At 38.0% G+C, this 26,340-nt stretch overlaps 1 protein-coding gene across 1 annotated transcript in view; it reads right to left on the reverse strand.

Annotated features, from left to right (window-relative positions):
• Nucleotides 1-472: 472 nt before the first annotated feature.
• DEUP1 (deuterosome assembly protein 1) overlaps nucleotides 473-26,340 on the reverse strand; it is a 99,979-nt gene continuing 74,111 nt past the window's right edge. Inside the window, 4 exon segments of the mRNA XM_036861435.1 lie at nucleotides 473-1,374; nucleotides 16,213-16,280; nucleotides 16,283-16,335; nucleotides 22,006-22,190. Of these exon segments, the coding sequence (XP_036717330.1) occupies nucleotides 1,198-1,374; nucleotides 16,213-16,280; nucleotides 16,283-16,335; nucleotides 22,006-22,190 (483 nt within the window). The 3' untranslated portion in view covers nucleotides 473-1,197.

A 26,340-nucleotide genomic window follows, 5' to 3' on the forward strand; every position in this document is an offset into this window, starting at 1 on the left:
GAGCTGGGAATCAGAAGCTGGCGTTTCTGACTCTTGCTCACTGTGATTCTAGCAAGTTCTTAACAGCTTGATTCCCAGGAACAAGGATACTAGCCTTGCTGACTGCACAGGCTTGTTTTGGGCTGAAATGAATAATGCTCTCTGAAGGCTTTTTGCAAATATCAAGAGCTCTACAAACCCACGTGGTTGTTTCACCTGAAGTGAACAGGGCTCTGTATTTCCCATGGCAATGACACTTGTCTAAGGACATCGTGACTTATCTTTCCGTATGTGGAGATTTAGTTTCAACAAAGAGAAAAAGAAAACTATAAAAACTGTAGGACTTAACCTGGAGTAATGACATGGGGATTTTTCATAATCTTTATATAAATGTCATTTTTAAAGAAAGAAAAATGGATTATCATGCTTGTATATCTGGAACTTGAGTTTTATTGTTCACCACCATGCTATTACTATTCTTTACAGACTTGGCATTTATGTTTTAAGTCCAAAGAATTTCTCATTCTTTAATTGTATTTAAAGCAGAGGTATGACAAAGGAGAAGGTAACAACAGCAATGCTTTATAGTTTCTTTATCTTATGTCCATGAATAATTAGTACTAACAGGAAAGCATTAATATTTGGCACATATGTTTTAAGTGTGCAAACAGCACATTCCAGGTCTTTTGTGTTAAAACAGAGAGACATTACAAAGATGAAGGCAGAAACAGTAAGCTGTACCCTTTTTTCCTAAAAGAAATTTTAGGATGTTTACATAGCTATTCATTTTTAAAAATCGTTGAGTTTTCAAACCTAGTACAAGAGAGCTGCACTTGATCTGTTTGTATTTAGAATATAGTGCGTCCCTTTCCCTCATCATGTGTTGTTACAGAGGAAATGGGTTTCAGTATACATGATTGATTCAGGTGGGAAAAAACTGCATATTTAATTCCAAACTATTCCTTAGACTGGAGAAAAAAATCTCTTTTGGAGAAGTCATGTTTATTTTAGAGTAACTCTGTAGCTGAACAATTTGTTTGTTAATGCAGAAATACAAACAGCTTTATTGAAAAAAATACTATTTTCTAGCTGCCTTACAGAAATGATTTACTCAGGAAAACAGAACAAAATTTCTCAGTTTCATTAATCAGCTTTGTAAATATTTTGCCAGAGCTTTTTTCCTTGGGGTGGGCGAAGCAAATGAAAAAGTTTAAAAGCTCATATGTGTCTGTTTTGTTTTAGCTTGGTGTATTTATTCAGAGTAAATTCTGTGTGTCTTTGCAGTTCATCAATATGTGTATTCAGAAGTTTTTCAAGTTCTTTTGCTCGCTTCTCCTCCTCCAGAAGGAAATGCTGTGCAGCCAAAGAAGCTGGGAAGGCTATATCTGGGGGCGACTAAAAAAAGAAAAAGAAAAGTTAGATGAGGAACACAAGGCCTTTTACAAAAAGTCTTCATATTTCTTGGTATGCTTCACCCCTGACAAAACACTGCAACTCTTAATGAAATAATGTATCTTAAGCTGAACTCTCTACACCAGTGTAATACAGTTGCTGCTAATGAAACCCTTAAGGAACGAAAACAGCAAGTGAAGAGTATAGTCGAGTCGGGCAAAGAAAGCTTATAGAGGAAAGAAACTTAAGGCTAGGCTTCAAGGGGGCTCGCTGCTGCATGGAGGTGGCCAGGTGAGGAGGGATAAAAGCATGATGTATAGTGGAGGTGGGTGCATAATGCTGGGGCTATCTTGTTCGTCCAACTGCAGTTGAGAACACTTCAGTGATGAGTGCCTGCTTCCACCCTTCATGTGGTATGGAAGTGCTCAGTTAACTGCGACCTGTGTAGTGCTTATTTACACGCACACATGCACACACACACAATGTGTGGCTGAGGAATAAAGGGCAATGATACCATAATTTTAGTGTTTCATTCAAAATAATTTGTTCAGTTAATTAAAAAAAATAAGTTGGGGAAACCTGTACTTTAATTTTTTAGTTCTGCGGCACCCCCAGACTCTTCTTCAACTTTTGTTTTATGGGAAGAATGGGATTTTTATAAAGCGTATGGAGAGTCAGCGATCTGTATGCAGGCGAACTCTGTTATAGGGGGATGTAGTTCACAAGTCTGGCCTCTGCCAGAAGTGTAGGGATTGTGGCAGATGACAGTGGAGTACTGCCAGCTTATCCAAGTAGTAGCCCCAACTGTAGCTGCCGTGCCAGGTATCACATCTTTACTGAAGTAGAATGTCACAGTCTTGGGGGCATGGTATGCTGCTGTTGATCTGGCAAATGCACTCTTTTTAATACTCAGTGAGGAGGAAGATCAGAAGTCGTTAGCATTCTCATGGGATAGACAACAGTACACATCCGTGTTTTCGCCCCAACATTATGTTTTACGTTAATGATGCCGTCATAATACACCCTCAAGGAGCCTGGACCACCTGGACGTTCCACGGACTGCAGACTATAGGACATGATACAGTAACATGAGCATCATGCTAAGACCTGATGAGCAAGAATTGGCAAGCATGTTGAAGGCTTGGAAAGACACAGGCACTCCACAGAGTGAAAGGTAAACCGCAGAAGCAATTCAAGGCTTGACACTTTGTTTGTAGGTGTCTGGTGATATGGAACATGTCAGGACATCTCCTTTTATGCATAAATTAATGCACCTTGCATTTCTTATCACTATGAAAGAAGCATACAGCTTGGTAGGTCTCTTCAGGTTTTGAAGGCAGCATGTTCCACTCTTGGGAGGAATCATCTGACTCATTTATTACGTGGACACAGAGGCAGTTTTGTTTGTTTGTTTGTTTGTTTTTGAGCAGGGCCCAGAGCAAGAAAGGGCTTTGCAGTAAGTTGGGAATGGGGGGAAAAGCAATCCTGCTAGTTGGGTGAAATGACTTAGCAGCTCTCGTACGAGAAGAATTTCTCATAGAGAAAAGTGCTCTGTGGCGCCTTTGGCAAGGTTCCGGGGGGAGCTGTGTTACAAACCCTTGAGGTTCTGCAGCAAGGCCACGCCATCTGCTGCAGAAAACTGTATACTATTTGCAGAACAGTTCCTGTCATGCTGGTGCGCCCCGGTTGAGACAGAGCATCTAAGACGTAGACAGGATGACTTGATCTAGCTTCTGTCCTTGGCCGCTCCAGTGGAAATTATGCACGGGCCGAACAGCACCATCTCCCTTTCACCCAGGTTCATCCAGCTACTGTTCCTGTTGAATGGCTGATCTGCTTGCAGTAGAGGCCAAAGCTGAGCTTCTGATATGGCACCGTCCCTCAAGGACATCAACCAGCCTCTCGGTGGCAATTAGATTACATCGGGTCCCTTATACTTTGGAAAGGGCAATGTGTTATCCTTACCAGAACTGACAGTGTATCCTATAATTTGCCTTTCCTGCCTGCAGGGCCTCGGTCAGCACCACTATCCGAGGGCTCACAGAGTAACTGGTTTACTGACATGAGATCCTGATTAATAATAAACGAACCTACTTTACAGCAGAGGAGTATGGCAGTGAGGGCATGACCGGGTATCTACTGGTTCTACCACATACAGCATGAAGTGTCTCCAGATGATGCTAGTCTGATAGGCTTCTTGAAGGCACAGCTGAGGAATTAGCTTGGAAATCATATCCCGCAAGGATGGGGTGCCATTCTTCAGCATATGGTATAGACTTTAAACCAATGGCTGTTATATGCTACTGTGTTTGTAACAGTGATCTGGGAACAGAAGGGAGGATGTAGGAATGTCTTCACTCTCTGTCGGCCCTCTTGGAGAATTTGTTCCTTCTGTCTCTGTCTTTCTTTAGCCTCTGTTGGTCTACAGGTCTTTGGTCTCAGAGAAGGAATGCCTCTCACCAAGTGAGACTGTAAGAGTCTCCCTAAACTTAAAGCTTTGGCTGTACCTTGTCACTTTGGGCTCCGCATGCTGACAGATCAGAGGCACAGAAAAGAGGTACTATACTGGCTGAGGTAACTGACCCTAATCATCATGAAGAGGTAAGACTACTACTACATAATGGAAGCAGTGAGCAATATGTTTGGAACTCAGGTAATCCACTGAGGTGGTCTTTTGGTGCTCTCATGCCCAGTTTTAACTGTAGATGACAAACCACATCCTGATAAGGGCATGGGAACCAGGGGCTCACCCCACAAGGCAAGCCACCTGGACCAACAGAAGTGCCAGTTGAGGGGGGCGGGAACCTAGAGTGGGTGAGGAGATGAGTATCAGTTAAGTCCTTGAGACAGCATCAAGGGCTATAGTTTGCTCTACCAACCCTCCTCTGTAAATTTTCCCGGAAATTACGACCAGCCAGAATCTTGGAGAAGCTAAGCCTGAATGGAATGAACAACATGAAAAGAACATGGATCTGAGTGGGTCAAGAAGTGGACCATAGTGGATGCCGCTGGTGCTCTACCTGGATCCCTTCACCAGGCTGGTGCGTCTATCCTCCAGCTGCTGTGGGTTTTGGCTGCTAACAGCTCACAGCTGGCCACTTCTCTGGAGATCTGCCTGTGGCTAAACTGGAGCCTCCTGCCTCACCTGGGAAGTTACTATCACCCCCTCTTCTCAGAGGCAGTGACTGATTGACACAGGGCCCAAAACACCAGCCAAGAAGATGGCAGAGTAGAAAGGCCCTGAGCTCACCTCCTCTCACAGGCACATCAAAATCACAACTGTCTGCAGAACAACCATCGATGAAAAAGACTGGAACCTTCCAGGAAAGATCTTCTACAATGAAAGGCATAAAGAAGGAACCACAACAAGACGGGTAGGAGGAGCGGACTTGTGATATAATCAAATCCCATACACTCCCAGGTGGGCGACTCACAAATGGGAGAATAATTATATTGCAGAGGTTCTCCCACAGGTGTGAGAGTCCTGAGCCCCACGTCAGGCTCCCCAGCCCGGGGTTCCAGCACTGGGAAGAGGAGCCCCCAGAGCATTTGGCTTTGAAGGCCAGCAGGGCTTAACTGCAGGAGCCCCACAAGACTAGGGGAAATAAAGACTTCACTCTTAAAGGGCTCACACAAAATCTCACGTGCACCAGGACCCAGGGCAAAAGCAGTAATTTGATAAGAGCCTGGGCCAGATCTACCTGCTGACCTTGGAGAGTCTCCTGGAGAGGCAGGGAGTGGCTGTGGCTAACCCTGGTGACAAAGACACTGGTGTCAGACATACCGGGGAACATTCAACTGTGTGAACACTCCTGGCAACTGACATCTTGGATCATTAGCGCCAAGACCTGGCCCCACCCAACAGCCTGCAGGCTCCAGTGCTGGGATGCTTCAGGCCAAACAACTAAGTGCGCAGGAACACAACCCTACCCATCAGCAGACAGGCTGTCTACAGACTAAAGAACCCACAGCCGCCTGTGGACACACCCCTAGACAGGGCCCAGCCCACAAGAGGGCCAAGACCCAACTCTACCTACCAGTGGGCAGGCACTGGCCCCTCTTACCAGGAAGCCTGCACAAACCTCTAGATCAGTCTCACCCACCACAGAGCAGACACCAGAAGCAAGAAAACTACAATCCCGCAAATCCCGCAATGCAGGCCTCCTGGGACTAGCTGGGCCCTGGCCCTGCCCAGTAGCAGGCCAACGCAACCTTCCAGACACCTCGGACGCCATAGTCAACTGTCTCCCCCCGCCCCAGTGATCTGAAATGAGCTCTGGGATCCCAGGGCCCTGCAGCCAGACTCTAGGAACCAGCTCTCCCTGCCAGTAGTCCAGCACTAACCCCAGGATCTGGCTTTACCTGCCAGTGAGTTGGCGACAGCCTCAGTCTTTGGGACTCTGATTCCACCCACCAGTGAGCCAGCACTAGCCCCAGGGCCCCCTAGGATTCCACAACCAGCCACCTTGTGACCAGGCCCCACTAAACAGCAGCTAGCAGCAACTGCACAAGGCAGGGCCTGGCAACCAACCAGACTAGGGGCCAACCAAGCCTACCAGACCACCCACATAGCCTGTCATAAGAGAAGGACCCACCCATCCCTCTTAGGGGAACCCCTAGAGCATATACCATGGGTGACAAAAGGGGAGTGCACTGCTCGGATGCATAGGATGCCTTCTCCAAGGTCGAGAAACATTAACTTACCAACCGCATACATAAAAATACAAATAGCAACTTAGACAAAATGAGGTGGTAGAGGAGTATGTTCCAGACAAGATAAATCTTTAGAAGAAGAACTAAGTGATATGGAGATAGTCAATCTACCCGAGAAAGAGTTCAGAGTAATGATCATAAAGATGATCAAAGAACTCAGGAGGAGAATGGATGCACAGAGCAAGAAGTTAGAATTAACTAAGAGTTAGAAAACATAAAGAACAACCAAACAGAGATGAAGAATACAATAATTCAAATGAAAAATACACTAGAAGGAATCAATAATAGAATAAATGATTCAGAAGAATGGATCAGTGAGCTGGAAGACAGAGTAGTGGACATCACTGTCGCCAAACAGAAAAAAGAATGAAAAGAAATGAGGACAGTTTAAGAGACCTCTGGGACAACATCAGGTGTGCTAATATTCACATTATAGGGGTCCCAGAAGGAGAAGAAAGAGAAAGTGCCCAAGAAAATACCTGAAGAGGTAATAGCTGAAAACCTCCCTAACCTGGGAAAGGAAATAGTTACCTAAGTCCAGGAAATGCAGAGACTCCCATACAGGATTAAGCTACAGAGGAGTACACTAAGACACATAGTAATCAAAATGAAAAAAAAAATAAAGAGAGAATACTAAAAGCAGCAAGGGAAAAGCAACAAATAACATACAAGGGCATCCGCATAAGGCTATCAGCTGATTTTTCAGCAGAAACTCTGCAGTTCAGAAGGAAGTGGCACAATATATTTAAAATAATGAAAGGGAAAAACCTACAATCAAGAATACTCTATCCAGCAAGGCTCTCATTCAGATTCAATGGAGAGATCAAAAGCTTTATAGACAAACAAAAGCTAAAAGAATTCAGTACCACCAAACCAGCTTTACAACAAATATTAAAGGAACTTCTCTAGGCAAAAAAGAAAGGCCACAACTAGAAACAAAATTATGGAAGGAAAAACCTCACCTGTAAAGGAAAACATAGGAAATCATCCATACACAAAGCTAGTAGGGAGGTTAAAAGACAAAAGTAGTAAAATTGTCTATATCCACAATAAGTAGTTAAGGGATACACAAAACAATTCGATGTAAAATATGATATCAAAAACAGTAATCGTGAGGGAAGGAGAGTACAAATGCAAGGCATTTAAAATGCGTTTGAAATTAAGAGATTAGCAACTTAAAACAATCATGTATATATGTAGACTGCTATACCAAAACCTCATTGTAACTACAAATGAAAAATCTATAATAGATATACACACAAAAAAGAAAAAGGAATCCAAACATAACACTAAAGATAGTAATCAAGTCACAAAAGAAGAGAACAAACGAAGAAAAGGAAAAAAAAAGACCTACAAAAACAAATCCAAAACAATTAACAAAATGGCAATAAACACATACATATCAATAATTACCTTAAATGTAAACGGACTAAATGCTCCACCAAAAGACACACACTGGCTAAATGCATACCAAAACAAGACCTGTACATTTGCTGCCTACAAATTACCCACTTCAGTTCTAGAGACACATACAAACTAAACGTGGGGGGATGGAAAAAGATATTCTATGCAAATGGAAATCAAAAGAAAGCCAGAGTTGCAGTACTTATATCAGACAAAATAGACTTTAAAATAAAGGCTGTTAAAGTGACAAAGATGGACACTACATAATGATCAAAGGATCAATCCAAGAAGAAGATATAACAATTGTCAATATATATGCACCCAATGTAGGAGCACCTCAATATATAAGGCAGATGTTAACAAACATAAAAGAAATCGACAGTAATACACTAATAGTGGGGGACTTTAACACCCCGCTTACATCAGTGGACAGATCATCCAGACAAAATCAATAAGGAAACACAGGTCTTAAATACCACATTAGACCAAATGGACTTAATTGATATTTATAGCGCATTCCACCCAAAAGCAGCAGAATACACATTCCCTTCAAGTGCACATGGAAGATTCTCCAGGATAGATCACATGCTAGGCCACAAAACAAGCCTTGGTAAATTTTAGAAAATTGAAATCATATCATGCATCTTTTCTGATCACAACATTATAAGACTAGAAATCAACTACAAGAAAAAAAATTGCAAAAAACACAAACGTGGAGGCTAAACAATATGCTACTGAACAACCAATGGATCACCGAAGAAATCAAAGAGGAAATAAAAAAATACCTAGAGACAAATGAAAATGAAAGCACAGTGATCCAACACCTCTGGGATGCAGCAAAAGCAGTTCTAAGAGGGAAGTTTATAGCAATACAATCCTACCTCAGGAAACAAGAAAGATCTCAAATAAACAACCTAACCTTACACCTAAAGCAACTAGAGAAAGAAGAACAAACAAAGCAAAAAGTTAGTTGAAGGAAAGAAATCATAAAGATCAAAGCAGAAATAAATGAAATAGAGACTAAAAAAAATAGAAAAGATCAATGACATTACAATCTGGTTCTTTGAAAAGATAAATAAAATTGATACATTTTTTTAGCCAGACTCATCAAGAAAAAAGAGAGGGCCCAAATCTTAGAAATGAAAAAGCAGAAGTTACAATGCAACCAACACCACAGAAATACAAAGGATCATAAGAGACTATTATGAGCAACTATGTACCAATAAAATGGACAAACTAGAAATGGACAAATTCTTAGAAAGGTATTGATACAATCTCCCAACACTGAGAAATAGAAAATATGAACAGACCAATTACCAGTACTGAAATTAAATCAGTAATTTTTAAACTTCCAACAAACAAAATCCAGGACCAAATGGCTTCACAGGTGAATTCTATCAAACATTTAGAGAAGAGTTAAGACCTATCCTTCTGAAACTATTCCAAACAACTGCAGAGGAGGGAACACTTCTGAACTCATTCTGTGAGGCCATCACCCTGATACCAAAACCAGACAAAGATATCACTAAAAAAAGAAAATTACAGACCAATATCACTGATGAACATAGAAGCAAAAATTCTCAACAAAATACTAGCAAACAGAATCCAACAACACATTAAAAGGATCATATACCATGATCAAGTGGGGTTTATCCCAGGGATGCAAGGATTCTTTAATATATGCAAATCAATCAATGTGATACACCATATTAAGAAACTGAAGGAGAAAAACCATATGATCATCTCAATAGATGCAGAAAAAGCTTTTAATAAAATTCAACATTCATTTATGATAAAAACTCTCCAGAAAGTGGGCATAGAGGGAACATACCTCCATATAAATAAAGGCCACATAGACAAATCCCCAGCTAACATCATACTCAATGGTGAAAAGCTGAAATCATTCCCTCTAAGATCAGGAACAAGACAAGGATGTTCACTCTTGCCACTTTTATTCAACATAGTTTTAGAAGTTCTAGCCACAGCAATCAGAGAAGAAAAAGAAATAAAAGGAATCCAAATTGGAAAGAAGTAAAACTGTCACTGTTTGCAGATGACATGATGCTATACATAGAAAGTCCTAAAGATGCTACCAGAAAACTACTAGAGCTCATCAATGAATTCGGTAAAGTTGTAGGATACAAAATTAATATACAGAAATCTGTTGTGTTTCTATACACTAACAAGAAAATATCAGAAAGAAAATTAAGGAAACAATTCCATTTACCATCGCATCAAAAAGAATAAAATACCTAGGAATAAACCTACCTAAGGATGCAAAAGACCTGTACTCCAAAAGCTATAAGACACTAATGAAAGAAATTGAAGACCACACAAACAGATGGAAAGATATACCATGTTCTTGGATTGGAAGAATCAATATTGTTAAAAATGACCATACTACCCATGGCAATCTACAGATTCAATGCAATCCCTATCAAATTACTAGTGGCATTTTTCACAGAACTAGAACAAAGGATTTTTAAATTTCTATGGAAACACAAAAGTCCCCAAATAGCCAAAACAATCTTGAGAAAGAAGAACAGAGCTGGAGGAATCAGAATCTCTGACTTCAAACTGTACTACAAAGCTACTGTAATTAAAACAGTATGGTACTAGCACAAAAACAGACACATAAATCAATGGAACAGGACAGAAAGCCCAGAAATAAACCCATGCACTTATGGTCAATTAATCTATGACAAAGGAGGCAATAACATATGATGGAGAAAAGACCATCTCTTCAATAAGTGGTGCTGGGAAAAGTGGACAGCTACAGGTAAAAGAATGAAATTAGAAGATTCTCTAACACCATATACAAAAATAAACTCAAAATGGTTTAAAGACCTAAATGTAGGACCAGATACTATAAAACTCCTAGAGGAAAACTGAGGGAACACTTCATTTCAGGCACCCACTCCCATGGTCATATTTTTGACATTGTCATCAGTGATAACTGCATTACTTACTAATAAAGATTTTATGCAACCCACCTATTATCCTTCCATCTGACTTAGTCTAGTATTCCCACTTTCTCATATCATCCATTCTTTTCTAACTCTGCTCATATTCCATATCCATTATGATAACCATTCAGCAACTTGTCCCTCCCTATATCCTGGCTCTATCCTAGGTATTCAGTAAAACCCAGGCCTAATTAAACTGCCTGCACCATGCCTGTACCTGAGAAACTGAATGCTGGGCAGGTGGATGGAGGAGAAATTACATTACTGTACAGACTGGTTTCACTTGAAATTCATGACCGCAAATTCAAATGGTTAGTTAGCACTGCCTGGCCATTCTACTGCACTTCCTTAGTATGTTCACTTTCTCACTCATGGCATTGTGGCCTTGCCTCTTTCTCAGGTGGGAACTCCTTCATCTCTCCACACCACTTGCACCTGGAGCCATATTTTAGGCCATACTCTGTTTCAGAGTCTTCCTTCTACCTACACTGTGGATTCTATTCCTTCTTACCTGCTTAATGACTTTGCTTGTACAAATGAACCTCATCCCTCCCTGGGTCCCACCCCACCTCTTTCACCATCAAACATTCCTCCTCTCCTTGAAGATTCCCATTGGACCACTAAATGTTATGGTCTAAGGCTTTGTCTTGGGACAACTTTGCCATTTATACTCTTTTAAGTATTATCAATCAGTCTGATAGATTTAAGTATCAGCCTTATGCTGATTACTCCCATATTTTATTTCCAGCTCTGATCTCTTCCTTGATTACCAGGTTCGCATATCTATTGCCTACTTAATATCTCCATTTGAATGTTTAATAAACACTTTAAATTTACATGTCTAACCTAGAAATCATGATCTTCTCCTCTAACCCTGGCTCCTTCCTAGTCTTCCATGTTAGAGAGTGGTACAAGCATCTACCTGAGGCTCAGGCTGAGGTCCTAGGAGTCATCTTTGAGTCCTCTCTTTCCCTCGCTCCCATAGCCAATCCACTGTCAAGTCTCATCTCTCCAAAACATTTCCTGGATCTAACATGTGGTTCCACCTCCACCATTCCCAAGCCAGCAGCATCATCCCTTGCTTCGACTACTGAAATAGCCTGACAATTGTTCTCCCCACTTCTACCTTTGCCCATCTATAATTTATAATTTATTCTTTATTTGGCAGTCAAATGGATCTCTTAAAAATTTTTAAACAGATCATATACTCCCCCACTTGCAACTTTCCCATGGCTTCCCATTGCTTTAAAATAAAATCCAAATTCCTTCCCATGGCCTACAGTCTCTACATACCCGGACTTCCCCTGCCTACTTCTCTGTCCCCATTTCATTACATTCTCTCTCTGTCCTTCTAAGCTCCAGACCACCCCATTCCCCTTTTCTGCTTCTCAAACTTACCAAACTTCTTCCGCCATACAGATTTGTACCAGTGGTTCCCTCTGCCCGTAGCTGTCTACTTCCAGATCTTTGCAAGGCTGGATCTTTTTTTGTTACTTAGGTCTCATCCTAAATGTCCCCTCCTCAGTAATCATTTTCCTGGCCACTCAACCTAAAGTCATCCCCCACACTCTCATCACTTCCTATCACATCGTCTGCTTTCTTTTCATCATTTTTTATAGCATAACTTTTTGATATTTTCTTATTTGTTCATTTGTTTCTAGTCATTAACTGTTCCCTCTTTTTTGAGGCAAAATGCACATAAAATAAGATTAACCATTTCAAAATGAACAATTCAGTGGATTTAGCACATTCACAATGTACTAAAACCACACCTCTATCTAGTTCCAAAATATTTTCATCATCCCACAAGGAAACTCTATACCCATTAAGCCACTGCTCCCTAATCCTCCCTCCCCCTTTACTTCTGGTAACCACCAACCTTCATTCTGTTTCTATGTATTTACCTATTCTGGGCATTTTGTATAAATGGAATCATATAATATATGACCTTTTGTGTCTGGCTTCCTTCAAGTAGCATAATATTATCTGGGTTCATCCACATTATAGCATATATCAGTACTTTACTCCTTTTTATGACTGAATAGTATCGCACCGTGTATACATACCACTCTTTGTTTATCCATTCACCCATTGATGGAGCTCTCCTCTTTTTTTCACCAGTCTATAGACTTGTCTGTCTCATCAAAGACGTGTTTAGAACAGAACCTGCCATACAGTGAGTGCTTAATACATGTTTATTTTATCAGTGACTGAGTGAATGATGAACACTAGTATTTAAGGGACAGGTATAGGAGGGAGAACCTTGGAAGCAGACTGGGAAAGAGTAACCAGAAAGGCAGTAGGGGAATCAGTGGAGAATAGCATCTTCGAAGTCAGAGAACGTAAGAGTATCAAGAGAAAAGGATTAAGGAAGATGAGTTCTTTAAACTGTGTATTTAATTAACAACTAGGATGTCACTGGTGGTCTGAGTAGGAACAGTATTGATGTAGAAGTAAAAATGCAGCAGTGGATGGAAATCACTGGACACGGAATGGTGGGTTGGGCTACGTCTTTCAGGAAACTCTAGGGCCACCATCACATCTTAAGTTCCCTGTGCCCAGACCTACAACAGTAGAGAATTTTCTTTCCTGGTTGACTCTGTAGTTATGAACTCCTCAGAGGAATAATGTAGAATTTTAGAGGTGGAAAGAAACCCAGTGTTAAGTTATACAATAGATACTCTTGAATGCTTTTTGTGCCTGCTAGTGCCAGGCACTGTTTTAGGTGTTGGGGTTAAAACAGTAAACAAAAATTGAAAAAAAAAAAATCCTACTTTAATGGAGCTTAAGTTCTAGAAGAGGGAGGCAAACAAACCAAACATGGTAAAGTACTATGGAAAAACAAAAAATAGGAGGACGGGACAGGGAGTCTACAAGGGAGGTGCTACTGTAGGGTAGCTTCGCAGGTGTTTCTGATGAGGTGATATTTGAGCAGAGACAAATCATCCTAAAATCCTAAAATCATCTGATATTAGAACAATGAAGCATTTAGCAATTTATCCCTTTTTTTTTCTCTTCCTGGACTGGAGTATGTGCTTACTTTGGAGTCCTTAAAGATCAAACTTTTGTTGATCAAAATTTGCTAAGTCCTCTTAGATGTTCCCTTAGCTTAAATGAGGAAGTTTATTTACTTTACTTTACTGTTACGGAATTTTATTCTGTTCAAATAATTTTGGCATTTTATGTCGAGATGAAACAAAAGAGCATTTCAGGGCTTTAGAGATCTCTAAAACATCCAAAGTTAATGGATTTAAGTCTTCTTCTTCCACAATAGCTTAAATCTTACTACCAGTCTCTCCCAAAGAAGGTGGTAGATTCCAGAAAAGCAGAAAAGTACTCATGGGATGCCTAACCAGTTTAAACATTTTCTGGGGTTTTTTTGTTATTGTTTATTTTTATAATTTGTATCCAATAGTAGTCTATCATGGAGAGGCACTGAAAAATTACATAATACACTTTGAATATAAGCAAAGGTAACTGCTAAGAGTACTACTAGTTTCTGAGGTGAAAAACCTACGTATCTTTTAAAAATCTGTGATTATTATGTTCAGTAAATCAAATCACAAGGTAGAAAATTTCAGCAAAGAACTGGAAACTAAAAAGAAAAATCAAATGAAAATCCAAGAACAGAATAATAATAAAACTGAAATTAACCTACATGAGGCCACTTCCTCAAGGCTGGGAGAGGTGGCTCTTTTATGCAGAGAAACCAACACAGAGAGTCAAGGAAAACAAAGAACAGGGGAATATGAAATTTAAAACCCTTCCCACCTGTTTTATGAGGTCGGCATAATCTGATACCAATGCTTGACAAAGACAACAAAGAAACATTACAGACTAATTCCTCTCATGAACATAAAGCAAAAATTCTAAACCAATATGAACAGACCAAAACCAGCAATCAAGTGTGGTTTATTCTAAGAATTCAAAGTTGGGTTAACAATCTAACGTCAAGAAAAAAACGCCACATTAACAGAGCAAAGGAGAAATTATATGGTCATTTCAATAGCAGTGGAAAAAGCATTTGATAAATTCAATATCAACTCGTGAAAACAAATTTAGCAACCTAGGAATAAAAGGAACTATCTCAATCTTTTAAAAGGAACCTACAAAATATATATAGCAAATATTACGTACAATGATGACATATTGAATGCTTTCCCTTTGCAATTGAAAATACGAGAAAGATGCTGGCAATATCACTTTTACTACTGAACATTCACTAGAGGTCCTAGTGTACAATAAGGCAAGAAGAAGAAAAAAAAGGTATAAAGATTTGAAAGTAGGAAGTCTAACTATCATTATTTTGATTCTGAATATAGAAAATCCAAAGAATCTACAGAACTGGAAAACATGTATAAATTCAATTGAATATTTCCATGGGAAAAGGGACTGAGGTCATACCTTGCACTATATGCAAAAATTAATTCCAGGTGTATACTTAAGTAAAAAATAAAAAGTCAAAGCTTCCGGAAGATAACATAGGATAATATTTTTTATAACTTTGGGACAGGCAAAAGCTTTAAATAGGACACCAAAAATATTAAGCATAAAGGAAAAGATTCATAAGTATGAATGTATTAAAATTAGGAACTTCTGGTCATCAAAACATTCCATTAAGGGAAGAGGCAAGCAGGAGTGGGAGAAGATACTTGCAATACATATAATCAACAAAGGGCTTATATCTAGAACAGACCAAGAACTCCTATGAATCAAGAAGAATAAAGAGAATCCAATAGAAAATTAGGCAAGAAAATCAAACAGACACTTTACAAAGGAGGATATCAAAATAGCCAATAAATTTATGAAAAGGTGCTCACCTCATTAGTCACCAGGAAACAAGAATGAAAATCACAATAAGATGTTGCTACACAGTGACCATAAAAGCTAAAATTAAGACCAATAACACCAACTGTTAGAAAGAATATAGAAAAGGAGAATACTCACACACTACTTGTAGGGATATGAACTGACTCAAACAGTTAGTTAGGAAAACAGCTTGACAGTACCTGCTAAAGCTGACCTTATGCATATTCTATAACCTAGCAATTCCACTCTTAGATATAGATCCAATGGAAATATGTACACATGTGCACCAAAGGACACTTGCAAGAATGTTTTTAGCAACAGTATTTGTAATTGCCCAAAACAGCAATAATTCAAATATCTGTCAATAGTAGAATGGATAAATTGTATCAGTATCATTATATAACAGTATCATTATATATAGTATTTATATACAATGTAATACTATAGAGAAACAAAAATGGATAAACTACAGCCAACAATATGGATGATGAAATGCTCTTTTTATTACTTGGGTGGTAGTTACACTGCTGTGTTCCCTTTTCAATAATTCATCAAGGTGTCCAATTCTGATTTGCACATGTTTCTGTATGTATGTCAGAGTCAATAAAAGAGTTTTTTTTTTTTAAAAAAACAGGCACAAAAAAATCACTTGTAGCTCTTTCAAATATACAGATCTTTGAGGGGTCTTAGAATGTGCAGAGGTGACTTGCATTTTTTTAAAAAAAGAGTCACCAGTAATTCTGGCCTGTTCTAGAGGTGAAATACTTCATGAAACATTATGGATCCTTTCCTTCTGTAGGTAATCATGGCCAAATGACTCACAAGACCCATCTTGGAGTCCTATTCAAGGAGCAATGTTTTTTTTTTAACCACTATGTACACAGCAGTATCAGTGTAAGAGTAATCACCCTATAAAGGAAAAAGCAATAACCAATAATCAGCAACTCACCATTGGGAATACTTCATCATCACTAACCAAAGGACTTGTCATTTCTTTGGTTTCAAATGGCAAAGGTGCAACGAAGGTGTTGCACTTTTGTTTGGCTCACGATCGTGGCTAAATCTGAAAGAGAAGGACTGGTTGTCGTTATTGCTACCAAGGACACCTGCTTATTTATGGGGCTAAGGATTTAAATTTCTCTGATACTTAACTGCAAGGAAAACACAACAAAACATTTGGGCTTGTTATCTGGGTATTTCTTGGAAAATAATTTTGCTGATAATTTCTATTCCACTTAAAAGACAGAATAATTAATAATGAAGCAGAAAACTTTTGTAATTGTTAAAAAATATTCTGCCATTCTTATTGCCTACGTTGCTTCCCTTTCTGTGTTTTACTCTTTTATCTCTTGGCCATGTAATTAAATAATATTAAACCAGTTTGAGAAAAATTTCAAAGCAGTTAACACAGCTGCCCTTGACAGTTCTAAATAGATACTCTTTTTTTTAATTCTCTATTTCACTTAACCTCACTGGCTTTCTTAGCAGAATTATTCCTTTTTTTTTTTTTTGATGCTAAAATAAGTCTCTGTATAATAATAATTCTAAGGAGCTTAATAATTTATAGCATGTTTTCAATTTATATCGCCTCCTGAACTCCTCCACCCTTAGTTGTATGACCTTGAGCAGGTGACTATATCTTTCTGTGACTTTAATTTTTTCATTTATAAAAAAAGGTTGTTATGAGAATTGAACTCCACAATTTGATGAAAGGTGCAGTATAGAATTTGCTGTTTGTGCTAAGATATGGGGTAGAAGATGAGACTGAATAAAATACCAGTGAGATTTTAAATTTTGGTATGCTGACTAAACAAATGAATAATAAAACAAAGAAACAAACCAACTTGCCCTAAAATTTTACACAAAAAGGTCCTAAAAGTAGGGGCTGTTTGGAGCTAAATAAATATTTTTTCTGAACCTTAATTCATGAAAATGGGGTTTAAATTTAATCAAAATCATCAAAGACCATGAAAACATAAAAACCCTTTGAATTTAAAATTATTTATTTATTTTTACCAATAATTCAAATTCTCCACAGGTATTGATTAACCATTTTCAAAGTCTTCATATTTTAAATTCACACAGTTCAGAAAAGTTACATTCTTTTCCTCTGTTCTTATCCAAAGACTATCTATATAAACTTGTTTTTTATTATGCAAACATTTTCAAAGCTATGCATACAAATAGCAATAAAAGGTAAGTGAGGCATCTGTAAATTAGTACATAAAAACAAACACAACATGCTTTACATTTTTACTTATCTTGAAATAGATCTTTTTTTAAAAATCCATTCTTCCAAACCATAATTACCATGGAAACAGAACAGCAAATTAAACAGAAATAACATGGTTTATGATGTGCACAATAAAATGAAACATCCCACGATTCAAATAGAATTACAACAATTGCCTAGTACATCTGCATACAATCTTCAGCTGAACCTTTTAATTTGAGCGAGGCTACCATCTATACTTCAAAGCACAGTGGGGAAAAAATAAGATAATTATAGAAGTGGTTCAAGAAATATATGTCTCTCTATAATCTCAATTATACAGAGAATTCAGGGAAAGTACTATTTGTCTTAAATTATCTAAATAATTATCTCAATTATCCATTTGGCTTTGGATGTATAGATACAATTTTATGGTCTTAACTACTAAAATTTATATATGAATATTCTCTTTATTGTAAGATCAATAAAATGTAGAAATTGAAAGGAAAGACTGCATTATGAAGTAAAGTACTTTTGCTTTAAATCATCTTTATATCTAAGTTGTTCTTCTAGAATACAGCTATTCAAATACTTCATAAAACCACCTTGCAAAACATGCTAAGAATATCAATTTAAAAGCTATCTTAAAAATTATTTCAGAAGGCTTTTAATACACTCTCACAAGCCGGTCTGTTCAATTAGCTTTTCCGCAGGCCCCATTCTAAGGCCTCTGCGTACTTTGCCAGGAGTGCAGGACTCTACCCAACTTGAGTCGGCTTGAGACCTCAGTCACCTCTGCACAGCTTACAGAGTTGTCCGACTGTACATCCAATCCTGGCCCTCCATTAATTTCATAACCCTCCCTGGGTTGTCACATAATGTCCTCAGCATGGAATAGGATCCCTGCAAAAACTATGCTAACTTACCTGCTTCCAGCCTCGCCTTCTAACACTCCACATAACGCTCCCTTATTCTATGAACTACTCATTATTTCCTGGCCTAGAACTCTTTCGCCTGCTGTGTTTTTCTCCTGATTAAGCAACACCATGGTGCCAAAATTTACTCAACTTACTTTTTTGCTTCTAACCAGCTATTCATTCCTTGACAAGGGATCCTGTAGAGTGATTAAGACAAACCTGACTTTGTGGTTTTTTAGTATTAGAAACTTTTAATTTATTGACTAGATTTGCTTGTGATTACCAAAATCTTTCCGGTACATGATATAATTTTTAAAGCCGTATATTCAGTTTTAAGTATGAATCGTATATAGAGATAAAACTCCATTTATTATAAAACTGATTTGCCATTAATATTAGTTGTATATTAATAGCTCTGGATACCACTACTCTAAGTGGGAATGTAAATGATCCTTAAACTTCAAAACTCTAACTTTTAAAACATTTAATACATCCTCACCAATTTCATCTCATTCATTAATTTTTTTAAAGTGCTGAATAACTTTCTTATTGGAAAGTAAATCCTTTGGAATATCCTAAAATGCTTCACATTTTAAGTGGATGAGCATGAAAATTTTCTTATCATTTCTAACAGGAGTGAAAAACAACAAAAACTGAGTTACCTCCAAGTGGATAGAAGATTATTTTAATAATACAGTATACAAATCTTCCTCAGGTAAAAGCAAGAAGTGGCTAAAAATTAGACTACAGACTTAAAAATTTTGTGGAACGTTATCTTTATATACCTTTACCTAAAAGCTTTTTCCTTTCTAAAATAGCTTAACATGACCTTATTGCATTAGCCATTGATATGTAAATATGACTATATTTTTTTTTATTATTTTCTGCCTAATCAATACATACAGCTTTCACTATTTGACTTCACTGAGCCGTGCTGTGAGGGAAGGAAAGCACACTGCCTTTTTCGCTTGCTAAAATTAATAGGTATGTGCTTTACAGTTCTCCACTGGTGAGTACACAGTGTCCTTGCCTCTCAACAACTCTTTCCCTATAGTGGGTTTTACATGGTAATAATTTATTCAGAACATTTGAAATGCTGTTTCTTAAAAAAATCAGGTCACTGGAGAACACTGAAATCAGACAAGCCATTAAAACAAATTTAATGAAACTTTCAACAAATCAGACTGGCAGGACACAAGGCTTTGCAGCAGGAATAGTCGCCCAAACTGCTTATTAAGATAGTCTCCTGCTGGGCATTTTACCTCTTACGCCGCTCTCTGTGTCCCCTACTGTCTTGTTTTCATTAGGCATGTTTAACACATTCCCTACTGCCTGGCAAAGAGAAAAGGGAGCAATCCAAACAATAAAAACACTCTTTAAAAATAGTAAAAAGCAGAGTAGCTCTCTTTTTGTTTAAATAACAACACCTAGTACCTTCATCCAAGGCTTTCAAAGTTATTCCCAACAGGCAAAAATAGGAAACAATGTTGTGCATCTAATGGGCGCTCAACACAGACCAGTGACGAAGATACACTGGAAGACCCTTTGTAACATAGGGGCCTGCTTTCTCCTACAATGAGAACCTATACACACGGGGTGGTGAGTTGACCCATGGAGAAATGAATCCATAGAGTAGGGGAAGCACTTTGTAAAGAGTTCATTCTATATTAGAAAATACATTCTTACCCTCACATGAAGATTAGGCCCCTTTGGGGCTTCCCTGGTGGCGCAGTGGTTGAGAATCTGCCTGCCAATGCAGGGGACACGGGTTCGAGCCCTGGTCTGGGAAGATCCCACATGCCGCGGAGCAACTAGGCCCGTGAGCCACAACTACTGAGCCTGCGCGTCTGGAGCCTGTGCTCCGCAACAAGAGAGGCCGCGATAGTGAGAGGCCCGCGCACCGCGATGAAGAGTGGTCCCCGCTCGCCGCAACTAGAGAAAGCCCTCGCACAGAAATGAAGACCCAACACAGCCATAAATAAACAAACAAACAAACAAACAGATTAGGCCCCTTTGGACAGATTTTCAGTTATACTGGCCGGTCAATGTGGGCAGGCTCACCAGAGAGCTGGCCCCTGGTGTGGCGCAGCGCCCGCTTTCATCCCCCCACACCGCTTTTGTGCTGCTGCTCCCACCCCATCACAGCACCCCACGCACAGTGCTTTTTGTGGGTAGCGGCCAGTCTTCCCTCATTCCCTTCCCTAACCACCTGAAGAGGAGTTATTACTTTAGCACTTCTGAATGCTTTCTGTTTCTTACATCAGGTTAGAATATATCCCTCTAATACATACAGGGCTGGGGCGGTGGAAGTGGGAGAGAATTGTACTACATCCGCAAGAATGCTGAGCAGACATTTTTAGTACAGCCCCTGGATTTATGGATTTATCTACCTGTAGAACTGGACCCCTTAGTTACAAAGATGAGCCTGGCATCACTCCTCCCCAACAGGACTACCTTTTGAGGAAATGTCAGATTCAGCCATTTGTTTATCCACCAAAATATACTTTTTATGTACTGTGAGTTGTTGGAGCAGTATTAACATTATTATAAATACTAACAATTTTGTTAGTAATAATAACATCAATAATAATGGCTAACATTTAGGGGACTATATATTTTACATGGAACTATGTTTTCTCCTATAATCCTCAGAAAACCCCTATAACTATTATCTGTATTTGTCAGACGGGAAAACAAAGGTTAAGTGAATTGCCCAAAGTTGCAAATATTAATTATATTTTATGAAAACAATATGTAAAGTTTTCATGCTAAGTATTATGAGCTTCAAAGCAAAAGTTGTATTGAAGTTGGGTCTGGACTTATTAATTTACCGTTTCTCAGCACCATGGAATGTTAATAAATCAAATAAGTTTGGGAAATGTTGCACATCATACCTGTTCCTGGAAACTCACAATGTAATTAGCAATATTAATGGCTTTGAGAAATCCTGTAGAAAAGAAACTTGTTTGTCTTGCTGAGCATTTTCCAAGTATGGGAAAATGGTGAAAGAACTCCAGAGACAGTTCTGACTCCATAAATATTTTACTAAAGTTGAAGAAATTAGCCAATTTTATGGCTGATGTATTTACTTAAATTTTGAACTAAGACATTTTAAAGAGCCTGGGGATAATGAGGGCAGCGGATATTGATTTTCCACACTCTTCTTTCCATACAGAAAAGACCTCTCTTACACATCCATAGATTCTTTCCTATGAAATGACCACAGTTTTTCACCACTGCTGGAGTGTCAATATAAAGTGTATATATATTTGAAGTTAAGTCAGACGTGATATCTTCCTATATTTTGACGTAAAAAATAAGATTACTTATTGGTATATTCTGTATGACACATCAGGTTCTAAGAAGGGTCTGAAGTGACGAAAATTCATTTTAACACTCTACCCATTTCACTGTTATACTTTGAAAGCTATTGGCAACACAGAATTTCATATAAAACAGTATATCTAGACTATTGAATTATCACCATAAAATAAATTTTAAACAACTGAAGGAAAGTATATAAAATTATAATTTGAATTGTTTAAAAATAATGTCACTTAAATGTTTGTACATTTATGTCCTTATGTAATGGTGTCAGCATACCAATCTTCATTTTTCCCTTATTTTTTGGCTCTGATAGGCATACCTTCCTGTTTCTTCGTAGGTATTTTGGTTAGCCCATGCTGATTTTCCACTGGCATGAAGTTTTGCAAGGTCATTTCGGAGCCTTTCATTCTCATATTCCAGTTTGTTAATAGATGTATGCCTTGCGTTTTCCCTGTTAGTGAAGTTCATACTCTAGAGAATAAAATAAACTATCATTGAAAAAATTGTTACTTACAAGTGACATATGTTTTCTGTGCATTTGGACACACGTTGGAAAGACCCTTTAATTTGAGTCAAGTGATGTAGCTCTACTCCTGTGTGCCTCCTAAATGCCTCTTCTCACCCCCACCTTCTCACAACACAGGTCCTCAGGGACAGCTGCCACTGAACACATCACAGTAAAAGGGGTACACACACTACTACCCACGCTCCAGTACAGAAAACGCTCACCCCATGCATTACTGTTCTCTGCAGCTAGAACAAATTGGCTAGATAAAGGAGTTTTTGTGTTTATAGGGTATGCCTTCTAGTGCTGATTAATAATGGAACCAGAATTAACATAGCTTTCAATTTTAAAAGATTTTTTTCTGATTAAAACAATACGTGTCATTACAGAAAATCACACATCAATTCCCCACTGTTGGGTGATGCAACAAATTATATACTAAATCCACGTAGACTGGGATATGATTCTGGACCATTCTATACCAAGATCATTAGATCCTGGTTGAGACCGTGCCAATACCACACAGTCTTGAGCAATGTAGCTTCATGATAAAGTTTTACTCTCTGGTATGGGCAACCCAATTTTAATGTCTTCATAAAAGAATAAGCAACATATTTAAATCACAAAATGAGAGGTTTAGAGCAAGAAGAAAGATTCCTGATGCTGTTTTAATTAAATGCTGTAAGAAGTTTCTTAGGGAGAGTCTAAACTTTTCTTCTCACAAAATATTAAAAAACAGGATATATACTCACATAAAAACTAATGAAAATGCTTTAAATGACCCCATGTAGTCCTTTATAGTGTTATGATTCGAATACCTATGAATTATTTAGTTGCTAATTAAACAATAGCTCTCTGCTTTCAGAAGGATAATATTTTAGCACAAAAAGCATAACATGAGTAAAATATCTTTTGAAGCTACAAATGTCTATGTTTAAAAGCTCATAAGACTATAGTTGATTATGGCTTAGAACTTTCATTTTTAAGTTTCTAAATTTAAGGCTTTGAGTGCCATTTCATATGGGCTGCCATGCCATAAAGTCATTCAAAAATTTTTGACTAATTGCACATTTAAAATTATTCATATACTATCATATTAGTATCAACATTGATAAGTATAGAAATATATATGAGGCATTTAAAATGTTTACCTATTTGTTTTATTTTTTGCTTCACAGGCAAAGTCTGTTTATTAAAATTTTTGTTTACTGCCTAATGTATTATAGAAGTTTATGAATTTTAGAAAGATCTTACTTTTGAATGAAAAAATAAAGTGTTCCAGGAGATCAAGCGTCCTCAAAACAATACAGCAAGGGTTATATACTTATATGTCTATTGACCAAGATGCCCTTTGGGAAAGAAAGGCCATTCAAGGTATTTCTCTGCTTGTTAGGCCCTTGCCTTTAGTATATCTCAACTTTGCTCATTTGAGATACACTGGTGCATATAAAAGACCAGTCGATAATCTGCTTTAAAAGAGAAAGGACTGTTTATTCTAAAATTAGAGCAGATTTGTGATAAACATAAAGGAGGCAGATCTTATAAAATTTGCCCTCATAAGGAGAATACTCATATGCACAGATCTGTTTGAAAAAGATCTTGGAAAAGATTCAAAATTTTACTCCTAAAAAGACATCTACTAGTCAAAATATATAATTCTTGATGGTCTGCTGCTCTGTTACAAGTTTATTCAAAAATTTTCTATAAAATTAGATTTCATCTGTGACTCTTTGGCCCAGTGTTGGTTTAAAGTAATTAAGAATGATAGTAATGATTTTTTTAAAAACCCAGAATTTTCTAAATGTACCAAAATTAAATATGTTGTGAGCATGACCTGAAAGAATTACACAGGTAATGTATTTACACGATTTGTATTTAAAAGCGTTTTCCAGTTTCCTGGACAACATTTTCGGGCTCTCTCATTTTATTTTTTTCCTAAATACTTTTCTAGGGATTTCAGAAATATATCCTCCACTAGATGGTTATCATGCATTGATTAAACTTTACCTCTGTACTGCTGGTGGGTTCTTTTACAGGCCCATTATCTCAATTTCTTGTTTTTTTCCCCCCACATTTTAAGGTTTCATAGTTTTAATCGACTTTTTTTCTTGAAATGGAAAAACCTGCTGGTGCCTGTTTACTTGAACTCACTGGCTCGAGGCCAGTTGAGTTGCTGAACTGTCTGAATGATAGTACTTTGTATGTGCACTTTTTCTCTTAAATTCATGTGTATTCTACAATAGTAATTAGGCTAACAAAGTACTTCTACAAAAGGACTGGCTTTAATCATGTTAATTTAAGGTTACTATATTAATTTTTAGTATGTAAATGGATGTCTTAGATGCTTATGAGGGTACAAATTTTTTATGCTGTTATTTTATTTAGCAAACTTTATGGATAGTGAAAGGCAAATTAGTCTTAAAAATTACCATAAATTCTGAGTTCTGATTAAATCTAACTTGATGACACCTTCATTAAATAAAAGAAAATTTAACAAATACAAATATAGGTCTAAATAAATACGGAATCACAAAAAAACTATCATGATAAAATTGATTCTTCGTTATTTACCCAGGAGCAGAATAAAGATAAACCCCTCACTTTTCTCCATACAGTCAAGTTTTTGCACAAAAAACCTCTTGCTAATACTGTTCCTATTCTAAGTATCTCACTGAAACCGGAGGAAGACTTACATAACAGGTGGATAGTCCCAACAGTAAATTCTCCAGAGGAAAATGGGGGTGGCCACAGCCCCAGGTATGCAATAGGTAAGAACTGAGTGCAGGGCTGCTGTTTCTACCTGGGTAGGTCCTACCACTGGGTGGGTGTCATGTTTCAACCTTTTTTTCCCCTAAGTGTAAATAATCAGGGAGTTTCACAATTAATTAAGCAGAAAAGTTCTCAAAGCTCTAGTTATTCAGAAATGACCAACTTTTATATCAGTAATTCCACTTGTCTAGGAAGGAAAAAATAATTGTTATTTTAATATTATACAAATACTACATATTTTAGAAGATCTAAAAATAATGATGTAAATATTATGTTTCTTATTGCCTGAGGTAAAGTTTCAGCACAAATTATTTAATTGTATGTTTACTTATTAATTTTAGTTATTTCAGAGAGAATTAACTATCTAATTATGGGATTTTAACATATAACAGATATGAGTTTTCTTTATTAAATCTTTAAACAGATAAGTGCTAAATAAGTGACAATAGATTATAAAGGCTTAAAGAGCCAAGAGTCATATTGAACTCTTTTTTATTATTCAATAGACACAAGATTTTTCTCTTTGGGCAGTGGCTTGACTATTTCAATTATCAAAGTCAATTCTAAATCTTCATATATAAAAAATGGAGAGCAATTATAAAGTCAACTTCCTATGAGGGGAATGTGTTCAAGATGGCATAGTAGGAAGACCCTGAACTCAACTTGTCCCAGGGGCACACCAAAATTACAACTACTTATAGAGCAACTACCTATGAGAACAACCTGAAGACTAGCAGAGAAGATTTTCCATGACTAAAGTTATAAAGAAAGAACCACAGCGAGACGGGTAGAAGGGGTGGAGACACGGTATAGTCAGGACCCACATTCTTGGATCAGCAACTTTCAAACTGGAAGAATATCATAATTGCAGAGGTCCTCCCCAGGGAGCAAGGGGTCTGAGCCCCACATCAGGCCCCCCAGACTGGGGGTCCTGTACTAGGAAAATGAGCCCCTAGGATGTTTGGCTTTGAACACCAGCAGGACTTATGTTAAGCCAGAGGGCTGTAGGGAACAGAGACTCTGCTCTTCAAGAAAACACACAAAATTTCTCATGCTCCAAGTCTCAGCACAGAGGCAGAGTTTGAAAGGATCCGGGGTCAGATAAACTTGCTAATCTTGGAGAGCCTCCTGGAGAGGCAGGAGGCAACTAGGACTCCCCTGGGGATGGTGATACAGGTGGCAGCCATTCTTGGGAGCTCATTCTACCACATGGACACCAGCACTGGCAAGCACCATTTTGGAGACCTCCCTCTAGCCTCTTAGTGCCAGGGGTTACCTGCCCACCAGCTGGTTGGCACCAGTCCCAGGACTTCATGGGCTGCACATCCAGCTGTGCCAGGACATGGC

This window comes from Balaenoptera musculus, chromosome 8 (assembly GCF_009873245.2).
Source record: "Balaenoptera musculus isolate JJ_BM4_2016_0621 chromosome 8, mBalMus1.pri.v3, whole genome shotgun sequence".
In the NCBI taxonomy this organism is placed as follows: Eukaryota; Metazoa; Chordata; class Mammalia; order Artiodactyla; family Balaenopteridae; genus Balaenoptera; species Balaenoptera musculus.